The following is a 12,378-nucleotide window of genomic DNA, read 5'->3' as shown; positions in this document are numbered from 1 at the left end:
TGATTTCAGTTGATTGGATCCCACACACCTCCGTCTCCCTTACTCCTGGCAGACTGATCTGAATTCCAGGGCCTCAGCACAATGGTTACCAATGCCTAGAACAGGGAGTGAAGAGCCAGGCTTGCCTACACAGGAACATTATACAAGTATAAGCTAAGGTGTGCACCCTGCTCAATGGTATCAGAGGCCTTTATTCACTTTAGCTGATGTCACTTGGGAAGGAGTGTAAGCTAAAATGAAAAAAAGCCAATCTTATACCAGAATAAGGTGTCCACACGGAGGCTATACTGGCACAGCTAGATTGGTTTAACTTCAGTGTAACTAGTAAAATGTTCCTGTGTAGACAAGCCCGCAGGCTGTTGCTCTGAAGAGATCATCGTCTGAGGCCAGTGAAGTCTGAATGGAAAGTGCGAATGATAAACAACTTGTTAATCCTTGGCAATGTTTCACAGCTGATGGGGAGCCAAGTCCCTATGTTCTCTTTCCTGCCACATGTCTGCCTTGCCTGGAGCGCCCCCTGCCCCCTTTGGCCTAGATTGGTCTGCCCATACCTTGGCAATTATGGTCCCTGCTCCCACCTCCCTCCCTTGTCTCTTTCACTCACCATGTCCCATATTAACACTTTCCCTGGTGTCTCCTATCCAGCTCCAGCCTCAGGCCTTGTAGCCAATTATTTCATTTAATAGAGGTGTTGTTGTGGTTAAGTATAATTAAGTCAGGTGTGATGGAGAGGTTTACGTAGGATAGTATTGTAGGAGTATAACATTAGGTATATCAGTAAGTACTGCAAGGCCTAGAGGATGAAGCCTGTCAAATTTCAGTTTAGCCATGTTAGGTCTCAGGCGTATAGAGGGTTGACATAAGTGACCCAGGAATAACTGTGGATCAGTAAAGGTACAAGATTCCTGTAAAGAATGTGCCCATGGGTGATGTTCAGGAAAATATGCCACAATGTCTAGACTGCAAGATATTAATGTAACATCATGGGAACTTTTGCAGGAACCTCAGGTCACCATGGGGATGTGTTTACATAGATGCATAATGGAAATAAAGTAGGGTTGCCAAGCCTCCAGGGTTGGCCTAGAGTCTCCAAGAATTAAAATTAATCTTTAATTAAAGATTATGTCATGTGATGAAATCTCCAGGAATACATCCAACCAAAATTGGCAACCCTAGAATAAGGGGAACTAAGAGGGTAACCTGTGGAAAGCAGGGCACCCCAACCTTCATGGGGTGCAGAAGTACAGATAAGGAAAAGGGGATTGGAATTCTTGTACGTATGCATAAGGTGGTGGGTTTGGTTATAACCCAGGATAAAAGGGTTTCCTGCCCTGGTATGGATAAGGTGGGAAGGCCCCATCAGGAGACCCCCCCCACACCAAAGGATGGCCACCTGTTGAGAGAGCCGTGAAGCTCTCTGATATCGCTGGGTATGTGAGTACACGCTGCTGGGTATTGCACGGGTTAGCTTGGTGTTGTTTGTGATTGTGACATTGATTGTCTGTGGAGTGGAACTTGTAGTAAAGACACAATAGCTCACTTGTAGCTGTGTTTGTGGTTGCTGTGTTCGTTCTTCATCTGCTCCTAGAACCTCCAGGGTAAGTCTCACCCCGCTGATTGTAAAACTGGAGCAGCCTGGGAACAGACTTGCTCTCTAGGGACAGTGCGCTTTAACACAGAACTATTAAGATGCCAACTCAAACTGAAATAGGGCAATAGCCTCAAGCCATTGTTCCTTACTTTGCCCTCTCCAGAGGCTTGGAATAATCCCCCTCCTTTATTTAGATTGGACGATGGTGGGTATTTGTCAAGAAAGACCCCATACCAGCCCAGCAGCCCCGCTCCCCCAAAACCTCCATGCCAGCCCGGGAGATTGTGACCCAGCGATCTCTTGGTGCCACCTGGCAGAGGGCATGGAGTGCCTAAGGGTTAGAGGGATCCCCTGGGTCTGGGATCTGCATACTAGTTCACTCATGAATGTCATGTCTACTGAAAGCTTGTGTCACACTGATCATCACCATCATTGCAAGACGTATACAGGAAAACTATGCGAGGAGTTATGTGTATAGTGTAAAAACAGTGCTCGGTAGGATTGTGTTTTAAGGCAGGTCACCAAAGGGTGATGCACATGCTTCTCCCAGGCAGGGGGCAGAGATGCTTCTCTCTTTGGCTGGCCACGGGCAAACAGAATATTGTATAGTTCTCAACAGATGCCCATCTACAGTCAGAGCCAAATGCGAATCAGTCAATTGCTGGAGCTGCAGGAAAATATTAAACCAGCAGGGGGTAGCCTGTTTAGGAGTTAAGATGATGAACGTTTGAAACTATATCTGGGGAACAGAGGAATCCCCAAGGATTCCCTGAGGAAGTGGCCTGACAGTGGGATTTGCTTCAGGACAGAGGGACAGCCAGGTTTGGCTGAACATGCTGGGAAGAAAGTTGGGTGAGAGAAACTTCTCTAGGTATGAGGATAACTTGGGGGGTAAGCTTAGGTCTAGTAAGCACATGGTGATTTTATTTTCTATGTAACCATTTGTTTCCAATAGTCTTACTTGGTATCATTTGAATCTCTGTCCTTTGATAACAAACTTACTCTTGCTTTCACTAGAAATATGGCTAAGTGCTGTGTGCTGAGCGGATCTGTGGAAAGGTAAAACTTGTAAGCTGTGGTGCACCGTTCCTTTGGGAACGGTGGGCTGCGTAATTCTGGGGATAGGGGCCTGCGACACTACAGGGGACACGTGGAGGACCCAGAGGCTAATGTGTGCCTATCGCTAACCTGTACAGAAAAAGCCGAGCCCACAGCAGCCAAGGGGGAATGTTTGTGTTGCCAGTAACTGGTGGTGTCATGGAACTGAGCCCGGGCAGCTACGGACAAGGCTCCCTCACGCTAAGGGCAGGTGGTAGCGAGGTGCCTCACAAAGATGGGTACTCCTGGGCAGCATCACAGAGACCTGCTCCTCCCGCAATCCCTCCTGCCATCCCAGAAGACTCTCTCTCTTCCCCCCAACCTCTCACACCAGCCTGGGACACCAACTCCCCCAAACATCCCCCCAACCTGGGAGACACTCTCCTCCCCCAGCCCCTCAAATCTGCCCCTGCACCCACTCCCCTCCCTGAATTCCTCACCCCAGCCTGGGGGACCTGTGCCCCTCCCTCAGCCCCTCAAACCAGCCCAGGCACATGCTCCCCCCTCTCAATCTCTCACACCAACCCAGGGCACCCGCTCTCCTCCCCAGGCCTCCTGCCAGACTGGGAGAGCTGCTCCATTCCCTCCATATCAGCCTGGGGGAATTTTTACCTCAGGAAAGTGACCTATCCCTGAGTGAAGTGAAAACGCTGTAACCAGTCCCTGGGTGCAGGGGGAGGTTCAGGGAATCAGATAGAGGGGGATGCATAACAGTCAGAGCAGTCTCTGCCCTAGCCAGAATGAGGTGTTGCTGGGAATGAGACACAGACAAACCCAGTGGGTTGACCAGTCTCTGGCCCAGCCTTCTCATTAGTGCCTTTCTGGGGCTGGGTTCGCTGGGATGTTCTTTCTCCATGCAGAACATCCCACTCTCTCAGTACCGAAGAGGATTCGTGGCTGTGATACTGGGGGAGCGATCATCCCCCCTGGGAGAGCTGGGCAAATAACTGGTTTCTTTAGTCGTCTACCAATTCCGAAAAATCAGATCACATATTAGTTTTGGGTCAAGTTGATAACTAAATTCCCAAAATTTTTCCACAAATCAAAGAGTTCACTTGGTGTCGAACTAAGCATTTTGTCTGACCCAAAATGGAACATTTAACTTTGGTTTTGAGCTTTTTTTTTTTTTAACATTTAAAAAAAATAATAAAATGGAAGGAAACGTCTCATGGAAACAGCATGTTTTGAATCAAAAGAAATGCTTTGGTCAGAAAATGTTGAAATGAAACGTTTGGAGTTTTGGGAGATTTTTGGGGAATTCAGGAAGAGTTTGCGAAATATCTTGGTTGAGCCAAATCTATAGTTTTCAGCAACAACGTGTAAGTGGAGAAATGCCCCCAGCTCTATGTCAGGGCGCTGTGGGGTGGTTTTTAATGTAATGTGAGGAACAAACTCCATGAAAATGACGTGGCATCTTAGAATACATTGTCTTTATAACACAGACAGTCTCCGTTTGCCCAGGAGCTCAGAGCCAGGAGGACGGAGAGCACCGAAGTACAGTCTGCAGCATCCATGGGAGACCCTTTCCTTTCCTGTCTCAGCTGGCCAAGCCTTCCCTTGGCAGAACAGGGGCAGCTGGTGTTTCCCTTACACGTCCTTGACCACAACTATCATTGATCGGCTTTGGATGTCCTTCTTTCTCACCTCTGCCCAGATATCGGAGAGGTCCTGGATGAACTGCTGGATCTGGGGTAGAGAAGAGAGATGGCAGGGCTGGAGGTTTAGGACTGCTTGGAATGGCTTTTGCAGCGTGAATAGCAGCTGTTTGTCTCCTCTGAAAGGCACATTTCCCATGGCTTTAAATTGGTCTGCAGAGGAGGAGGACTGGACATTTGCATCCCCAGCTCAGAGCAAGTGGGATGGCTCTTTGGGGGCCAGTCTTTGAGGGCAGGGAGCCAGCTAATGGAAGCGTGGAGTGATGGCCCAGATACACAAGGGATTTGTAGCCAGTTCAGTCACCCGTGGTCCCAATTCATCCAGCCTTCTGCCTCCACAAATAGACCCTCCCTCTCCTGCCCTGGCCCCTCTCTGGAGCGAGAGGGGGCAAGGATCAACTCAGACACCATGCTCATTTATTGCTGGTGTTCACCCCCCTCTGCTCTGCCAACAGCACCCCAGCTCTGTCCTAAAGAGTCCCCTCCAGGGTGGGGTGAGGTGCCTGATACACTCTGTTTTCTCCAGGCCTCTCCTGCAGCTGGGGCAGGTGCTGCTCTCCTTCCCTGATCTGGGGGTGAGGGGTGGGCATCACCCTGGCTGTACCATGTCCAGCTGCTTGTGGGTGTCCTCCACGGGCACGCTCAAGGTCTCCTTCAGTTGCTTGCTCACACTCTGGAAGAGGTTCAGGGTGGCCATCTTGATGGTGCCCAGCATGAGGGTTTTCTTGGCGGCTGTGTTCTGAATGTGGGCCCAGCGAGACTCCTGCGGAGAGAGGAGAGGAAGGCAGAGAGCATGGAAATACGGTGCTCAGCAGAGAGGGTGGCAAAGCACTAGAGATACCAACTTGATAGCGGCCCATCTGCCACCTGGGCAGTACCCACCCTCCCCCTGGACACTACACAGCACGGATCTGTCCTTTCACTTCCATTCACACCTGGAAAAGTCTCGGCTCGGCTCGGGATCATGAGCCATAGCTGGTGATCATCATTATGAGAAATCAGCAGAGTAATGGCAAGTTCCCAGAATGCACCTGCACAAGCAGGTCAGAGTTCACAAGAGCTGGTTTGGGGAGCTAAGTCTAGTGAGCATGGTGCAGAGGGAAGAGGTATGGACAGTCCGGGAGCACTGGAAAAGGCCGGGGGAAACTTAAAAAACACCCTGCTAAAGGGGCAGCACATTGTAATGCCGCTGGGAAAGAAAAACAATTCACACCAGCAGCAGCAGCCAGCGTGCCTTCATCAGGGAATGTTCAAAGAGGTAATGATATAAATACTGTATAACAGTACTAGAAATGGGGAAGGAACCAGAACCAAACAATAAGACAGGATGCGTCGCATTTGGAAGGTTTTCTTCACTTTTCTTGTGATTTTAAATGAAAGCTTGGATTGCAGAGCACAGTTCTGCGGCCACTTCTAAAACAGGGGGAATTATGCAGCTATTTACACAGTCGGGTCATCCCATCATTCACAGGACCCTGGCTACCAACCATGAACCAGGAGGACCATGACAACTATCTGCAAATCTCTGAAGGGTATAAACAGAAAAGAGGGGTGAATCAAGGGGTATAAGGGGTATAATTTGGAGTCATGGATTACAAAAGGACAAAGCAAAGGCTGAACAGCTGCAAAACCATAGCCATGCTGAGGTTTCTGAACCCCTGGGATCCTCATCCCAGGGACTGGGGAAAGCCCCAAGACTTGAGGCCTATACAGCTACATTAGACAAAGCCATGGAGGCCCTCCTGTGGGGAACAATCCAGCCCTGGCCCTTGGGGATAGATTGGATATGACCAAATAGGTCTCTTGTATCCCAACAGTCTGGTCTAAATGAGAAAAAATGCACCCACGTCATGCCATTGCTTTATTGTCACCCCCAGGCACCTCCTAGCGTAGATGCAAGGTGACCCTGACTCAGCAAGCTATTCACACCTGTGCCTAACATGACGCGTGGGCAGAGTCCCACTGGTCCCCAGTTCAGTACTCCGATGAATCACGGCCTTACGCTGGGTTAGGCCTCTCTTAAATCAGTCTAGCTTCGGTCGCCATGCAGAACCAACTCAGGCGAGACTTAAATTGTGGCAAGGGCAGCGGCATTTGGGGTTTTCCCTGGTATAGACAGACAGATTTGAAATCGACCGAAAGGAACTCTCCTGCTATGCACAAGGGCTAACGTCTATGATTCTGTGACCCACCAGTGCCCTGAAACCCAGGGTCTGTCCTTGGCCCAGTGCAGTCACAGATTGAACCCTGGGATGACCCACTGGGTCAGGGGTGAGGCACCCACCCAGCAAACAGGGTGGCAGTATCCTGCTGCCTTGCCAGCCTCCTGTCCCACCACTGCCCAGCAAGCTGGGAGAGTCCCCCGCCTGTGTCTGCGGAGAGGAAGAGGGCTTCCCTGGGGCACGTGTATGGGGATCCCCCTTACCCAGACGATGACATCACTGCGGGCTTGGTCAAAGCGCGTCTGCAGGCGCGCCAGCTGGTTGTTGTGCTGCAGGATCTCGTCGTCCTTCTCCTCCGTGTAGTGCGACAGGCGCATCTTCGCCTGCTCGATCATCTCCAGCCCCTCCTGCGCCGACTGCATGAGGTCCTGGTGCATGCCCACCAGCGTCTTGTACCGGCCAATGACTTCCCGTATCTCCTCAAACTGCAGCACAGTGCACTGGGCGTTACTGCCCCGTAGCCCTGCACGGCGCACGGGAGCCTGTCACACTGCCACTTGGTGGCACTGATACCCAGCCCAGGCAGGGAAGGACATCCCCTCCCCTCTAACAGGGGAGAATAGCACATCTGTCCCAGAGTATCCTTACCACACCAGCACTCTCCTGTGACCCAGCTTCGTCATCACCCCTGCCCCAGGAAAATATCACACCTCCCCCTGGCCTGAGCCTCCCACGCACGCATGGGAGGGCCATGCTCATCCCAGCCTCACCCTCTGTTCCCTGGGCCAAATCCCTGGAGTCCCACCTCCACTTTGCTAAAACCTCCAGTCCCTTCCCTAGGTCCCTGCCACACAGCCCTGCTCCTTTCTCTGGGTCCTTTCTAGCACAAGGGAAACCCATCTCACCTCCTCTACACTCTCTGCACCCAGCTGCAGGGAACCCTGGGCCCTGCCTCATCTCTCCCTGAGACTTTTGCCCCTGCCCATGGTCCCATCTCAGCTCCCCATCTCAGCATGTGGGAGCCCCTAGGGTCCAGGCTCACCTCCGACACCTCAACCACCGTCTCCAGGTACTTGTTGAAGATGGAGTACTGCTGCAGCTTGTTGGAGAGCTGCTGGTGCTCCTGTTTTAGAACCGCCATGTCCAGCTTGGCCTTGGCCAGCTCCTTCACCCTCTGTTTCTTCAGCTCTTTCTCCTTGTTGGCTTTCTTCAGGGCCCTGATTCGCTTCAGGTCATTTTCCTAGCAATCCCCCCCCGCCACCACCCCAGAAAGGAAACCCCAGACAAGAGATGTGGGAGGTTAGCGATGTGACCACATCATAAGGAGATGCCTCCTATCCAGCCCCACGCCCCTCCAACATCAACAGTACTTGGAAAAGGAGAGAGACTATGGCGGCATGGAGGAGGGGAGGGGAGAAGAACCCTGAATGAGCCATGATCACGCCAATGGGCAGCAATCGAGCTAGACAGTCACCAGCAGCTGGCATGGGGTCCCATAGCTTCCACAGCCATTGGCACCTGGTCCTAAGGAGGACTGCAGAGAACACCCTGCTACCAGCACTAAGGGAAGATGTTGGCTGAGACTTTGGGATGGATGCCACTTAAACTGAGCACGACAAAGCTGGTGTTGAAGGCTCATGGCAACATAGAGCAACTCACCCCTGGCCAGCCCCTCCTGAAACCTTCTCTGGCAGAGATACAGAGAGAAGAGGCTCTGGGGGAGGAGCCCTGGCAGATAACATCATGGCTACTGCCCTGCAATGTTCATTCCTGTTCTATGCTGAGAAGAGAGTTGAGAGGGAGGGAGTCATGGGTGTGTGCAGGTGTATCATGGAGGAGCCCTCTACACATAATGGGAACAGGCGGCTGTGTTACAGCTCAGGGGGGTGTGCGGGTGTACCACACAGGAGACGTTCACATGGAATGGGAACAGGCGGCTGTGTTACAGCTCAGGGGTGTGTGCGGGTGTACCACACAGGAGACGTTCACATGGAATGGGAACAGGCGGCTGTGTTACAGCTCAGGGGTGTGTGCGGGTGTACCACACAGGAGACGTTCACATGGAATGGGAACAGGCGGCTGTGTTACAGCTCAGGGGTGTGTGCGGGTGTACCACACAGGAGACGTTCACATGAAATGGAAACAGGCGGCTGTGTTACAGCTCAGGGGTGTGTGCGGGTGTACCACACAGGAGACGTTCACATGGAATGGGAACAGGCGGCAGTGTTACAGCTCAGGGGTGTGTGCGGGTGTACCACACAGGAGACGTTCACATGGAATGGGAACAGGCGGCTGTGTTACAGCTCAGGGGTGTGTGCGGGTGTACCACAGAGGAGACGTTCACGTGGAATGGGAACAGGCAGCAGTGTTACAGCTCAGGGGTGTCTGCGGGTGTACCACACAGGAGACGTTCACATGGAATGGGAACAGGCGGCAGTGTTACAGCTCAGGGGTGTGTGCGGGTATACCACACAGGAGACGTTCACATGGAATGGGAACAGGCGGCTGTGTTACAGCTCAGGGGTGTGTTATGTGAGTGCCGCTGGACTGGTTGTACCTGTATGAACTGCTCAAATTTCTTTATATAAGCCTTCAGCTGAATCTCCTTGGCCCCGAGCTCCTCCCATCGGTTATTCAGGGCTTCCATCCTCGTCCGGAAAGCCTACAGGGATCATGGAGAAAGGCAAAAGGTGAGCCAGCTGTTCTGACTCAGTGAGCCCCCCTTCCGGTGCCAATAGTCGGTGCTCCCCGACCCTGACCCTCCAAAGCAGGGCGAGAGGCCAGTGGGACAGATTTTGCACTGTGCCTCTCAGGGGGTGCCTGAGGAGACTGGACCCAGCAGGAGGTGGAGGGTGTGCAAGAAGCCTAGCTGGTGTTGTGGGTCATAGCAGTCATGGCGGGGCTCCCTCATGCACGCCTCTCTCACCTCCTTCTGAGCCTCCATAGCCCTGTGCACCAGTGTGGCCTCTTTCTTCTTCTCCAGCAGCCGAATGGATGGTGATGGGGATTGCTCCTCCGCCACTGGGAATTTCCTGCCGCAAAGATACAAAAGCGTTCCCTGTGGGGCTGCCTGTGGCTGCGCCCATGAGCTCAGTGCTGCCTGCCCATCACAAGGGAGACGGCCTCGCCGTTCGGTCGGCCTGTGCCCTGTTGGCTCTGAGCTACAGGGCTAGGGCTGGGGTGCCATGGCAGAGCACCACGTGTGGATGAAGCCCAGGGCTCCATGAGCATGGAGACTGAATTCTACTTGTGCCCAGGGAGAAAGGCAGGATGGGAGGGAGATCGAGGGATGTGATCATTCCCCTCTATTCGGCATTGGTGAGGTCTCATCTGGAGTACTGTGTCCAGCTTTGGGCCCCTCACTACAAGAAGGATGTGGAAAAATTGGAAAGAGTCCAGCAGAGGGCAACAAAAATTATTAGGGGGCTGGAGTACATGACTTAGGAGGAGAGACTGAGAGAACTGGGATTGTTTAGTCTGTAGAAGAGAAGAATGAGGGGGGATTTGATAGCTGCTTTCCACTACCTGAAAGGGGGTTCTGAAGACAATGGATCTAGGCTGTTTTCAGTGATAGCAGATGACAGAACAAGCTGTAATAGTCTCAAGTTGCAGTGGAGGAGGTTTAGGTTGGATATTAGGAAAAACTTTTTCACTAGGAGGGTGGTGAAGCACTGGAATGGGTTACATAGGGAGGTGGTGGAATCTCCTTCCTTATTGGTTTTTAAGGTCAGGCTTGACAAAGCCCTGGCTGGGATGATTTAGTTGTGGATTGGTCCTGCTTTGAGCAGGGGGCTGGACTAGATGACCTCCTGAGGTCCCTTCCAACCCTGATATTCTATGATATTCTATGAGGGGAAAGGTGGAGGGAGGGCAAGGGAAGGTGGGAGAGGGAGAGATGGTGGAGAGACAAGAAGGCAGAAGGGATGTGGGAGAAGGACTGGATGTGGGGGAAAGGAGAGAAGGAGGTGGGTGTATGGGACAGAGGAGAGTGAAACAGTGGAAGGCCATAGAAGGCGGGGGACGGATGGGATGGGGAGGGGAGCGTGTTACTCACATCAGCAGCTTCAGGAGCTTCTGCCCATACTGCATGCGGAAATACTCCGACAGGTCCTCTTCCTCCATGGTGGCCATTGTGTCTGCTCCCCCCGGCGAGCCCTGCTCTGGCCCCACCTGTGCAGCCTCTCCCTGGGGCCCAGCTCAGCTGCCCTATGTAGGAGTTAGCGGGCTGGCGTGGGACGCACCCACAATCCTTGAGTACCTCCCTCCTGCTCTTCCCAAGGCCCTCTCTTCCCCTCCCTCCTTGTCAGAGCCCCCAGCAGACAGAGGCTTGGTGGCTGGCTCCATGTACCGTTGGAATCCATGGAACCCCAGCAGCCAGGGTTGGACAATGCCAGGTGGTTACTTAGCAACCTTAAAGCTCCTGTCCCTTAAGGGGAAATTTGTTCCTATCTGGCTGGGCTGCAGGGAGCCATCGCCCCAGGCCCCAGCTCCACTGCTGCATCCTCCCCTTCCCTTCCACGTCCCCTCTGGGAAGGGAGGAATTGGATGAGCCCCTCGGGAGGTCCAGGTCAGCAGGGCTGAAAGCCCGGTGCACAGCTTGTGCTCCTCCTGCTGGCCCCCGTGCACCGTGCCGCTAAGCCGATTGAGTTGGCAGTGGCCATGACATGAGAAAGGGGAGGAAGAGGGAAAGCTGTCAAAGGTTTAGCCATAACATACATGGCATCTTTGTAAAGACGGAGCATTATTGCTGCCAGGGTTCGGGGGACGGCAGGGGGTTCCCTCATGCTGCACAGGTGACAATTCTCCAGGGTCACCTCTCTCTGTTTCCTTCGCAACCATTGCAGTATTCCCAGCAGGAAAGGCAGCTCCTGCGTGTAGGCAGGTGTGTCCAGGAGGAGGTGAGCATCAGATCGTTATAAAATTCGATATATGTATGTGTATGTTAGTCACAGTTACAAGCCATAGCACCTCAGTCTTTTAGTTCTGGAGGTTCCCAGTTCAATCTGTGTTGGCCAACATGGGGGCAATCACACACACAGAGTAGATCTAAGATATTTGTTCAGAACAAAACATAGAGAAGCCCTGTGAAGACTCATGCTGTGATAAATAATAACATCCCAATGAGATCCGAGCCATGCAAATGGAGCATTCTACTCCCTGACCGGAGAACTGTAATCCCCAGGTCCTTTTCTGCAGAACTGCTGCTTAGCCAGTCAGTCCCCAGCCTGTAGCAGTGCATGGGATTCTTCCGTCCTAAGTGCAGGACTCTGCACTTGTCCTTGTTGAACCTCCTCAGATTTCTTTTGGCCCAATCCTCTAATTTGTCAATGTCCGTCTATATCCTATCCCTACCCACCAGCGTATCTACCCCTCCTCCCGGTTTAGTGTCATCTGCAAACTTGCTGAGGGTACAATCCACGCCATCCTCCAGATCATTAATCTGGGGTATACACTGAGTTTGCCTTGCAAGATGTATTTACAGCAGCTAAGCTGCAGTTAGTTACATTTGTGCCCTTCTCAGTGCAGCTTGAGTGACCTGATCCCTTATATCAACTAGGGAGGTTTCCTGCCCTTCACATGCTGCCCAAAGGAAAGAGGCAGGCTCAGGCTTATTCCTAGTGAATGAACAGAGAACTGGCTTGGATAAACAGTCTTTAGGGCTGGATTTCAGGCTTCAGGCTCTCCGAGGTTTGGTTCTCTCTGATACAGGTTGGAGATGGACGTCTCTTCCTGACAGTCTGTTGCACTTTGGCCTTGTCTACACTGAAAACTATTGTACCCCTTCCCAGCCAGTGGCTCAGCAGTGCAGTTTAAGTGCCAGTGTTCACATGGCTCAGGCATCTTTACTAGAGCTCGGCAAAAAGTTTTGACT

At 52.3% G+C, this 12,378-nt stretch overlaps 1 protein-coding gene across 1 annotated transcript; it reads right to left on the bottom strand.

Moving 5' to 3' along the window:
* Positions 1–4,171: 4,171 nt before the first annotated feature.
* Positions 4,172–10,637, bottom strand: CCDC42 (coiled-coil domain containing 42). The gene is made up of 7 exons (XM_037915131.1): positions 10,561–10,637; positions 9,433–9,538; positions 9,064–9,168; positions 7,549–7,746; positions 6,770–6,991; positions 4,949–5,107; positions 4,172–4,375 (listed from the first exon to the last, which is right to left on the bottom strand). The coding sequence occupies exons 1-7, from the start codon at positions 10,635–10,637 to the stop codon at positions 4,277–4,279; spliced, it is 966 nt and encodes a 321-aa protein (XP_037771059.1). The 3' UTR covers positions 4,172–4,276.
* Between the last annotated feature and the right edge of the window lie 1,741 nt (positions 10,638–12,378).

The sequence above is a fragment of the Chelonia mydas genome, chromosome 14 (genome assembly GCF_015237465.2).
Source record: "Chelonia mydas isolate rCheMyd1 chromosome 14, rCheMyd1.pri.v2, whole genome shotgun sequence".
Taxonomy (NCBI): Eukaryota; Metazoa; Chordata; order Testudines; family Cheloniidae; genus Chelonia; species Chelonia mydas.
This window is presented reverse-complemented; position numbering and strand designations above follow the sequence as displayed.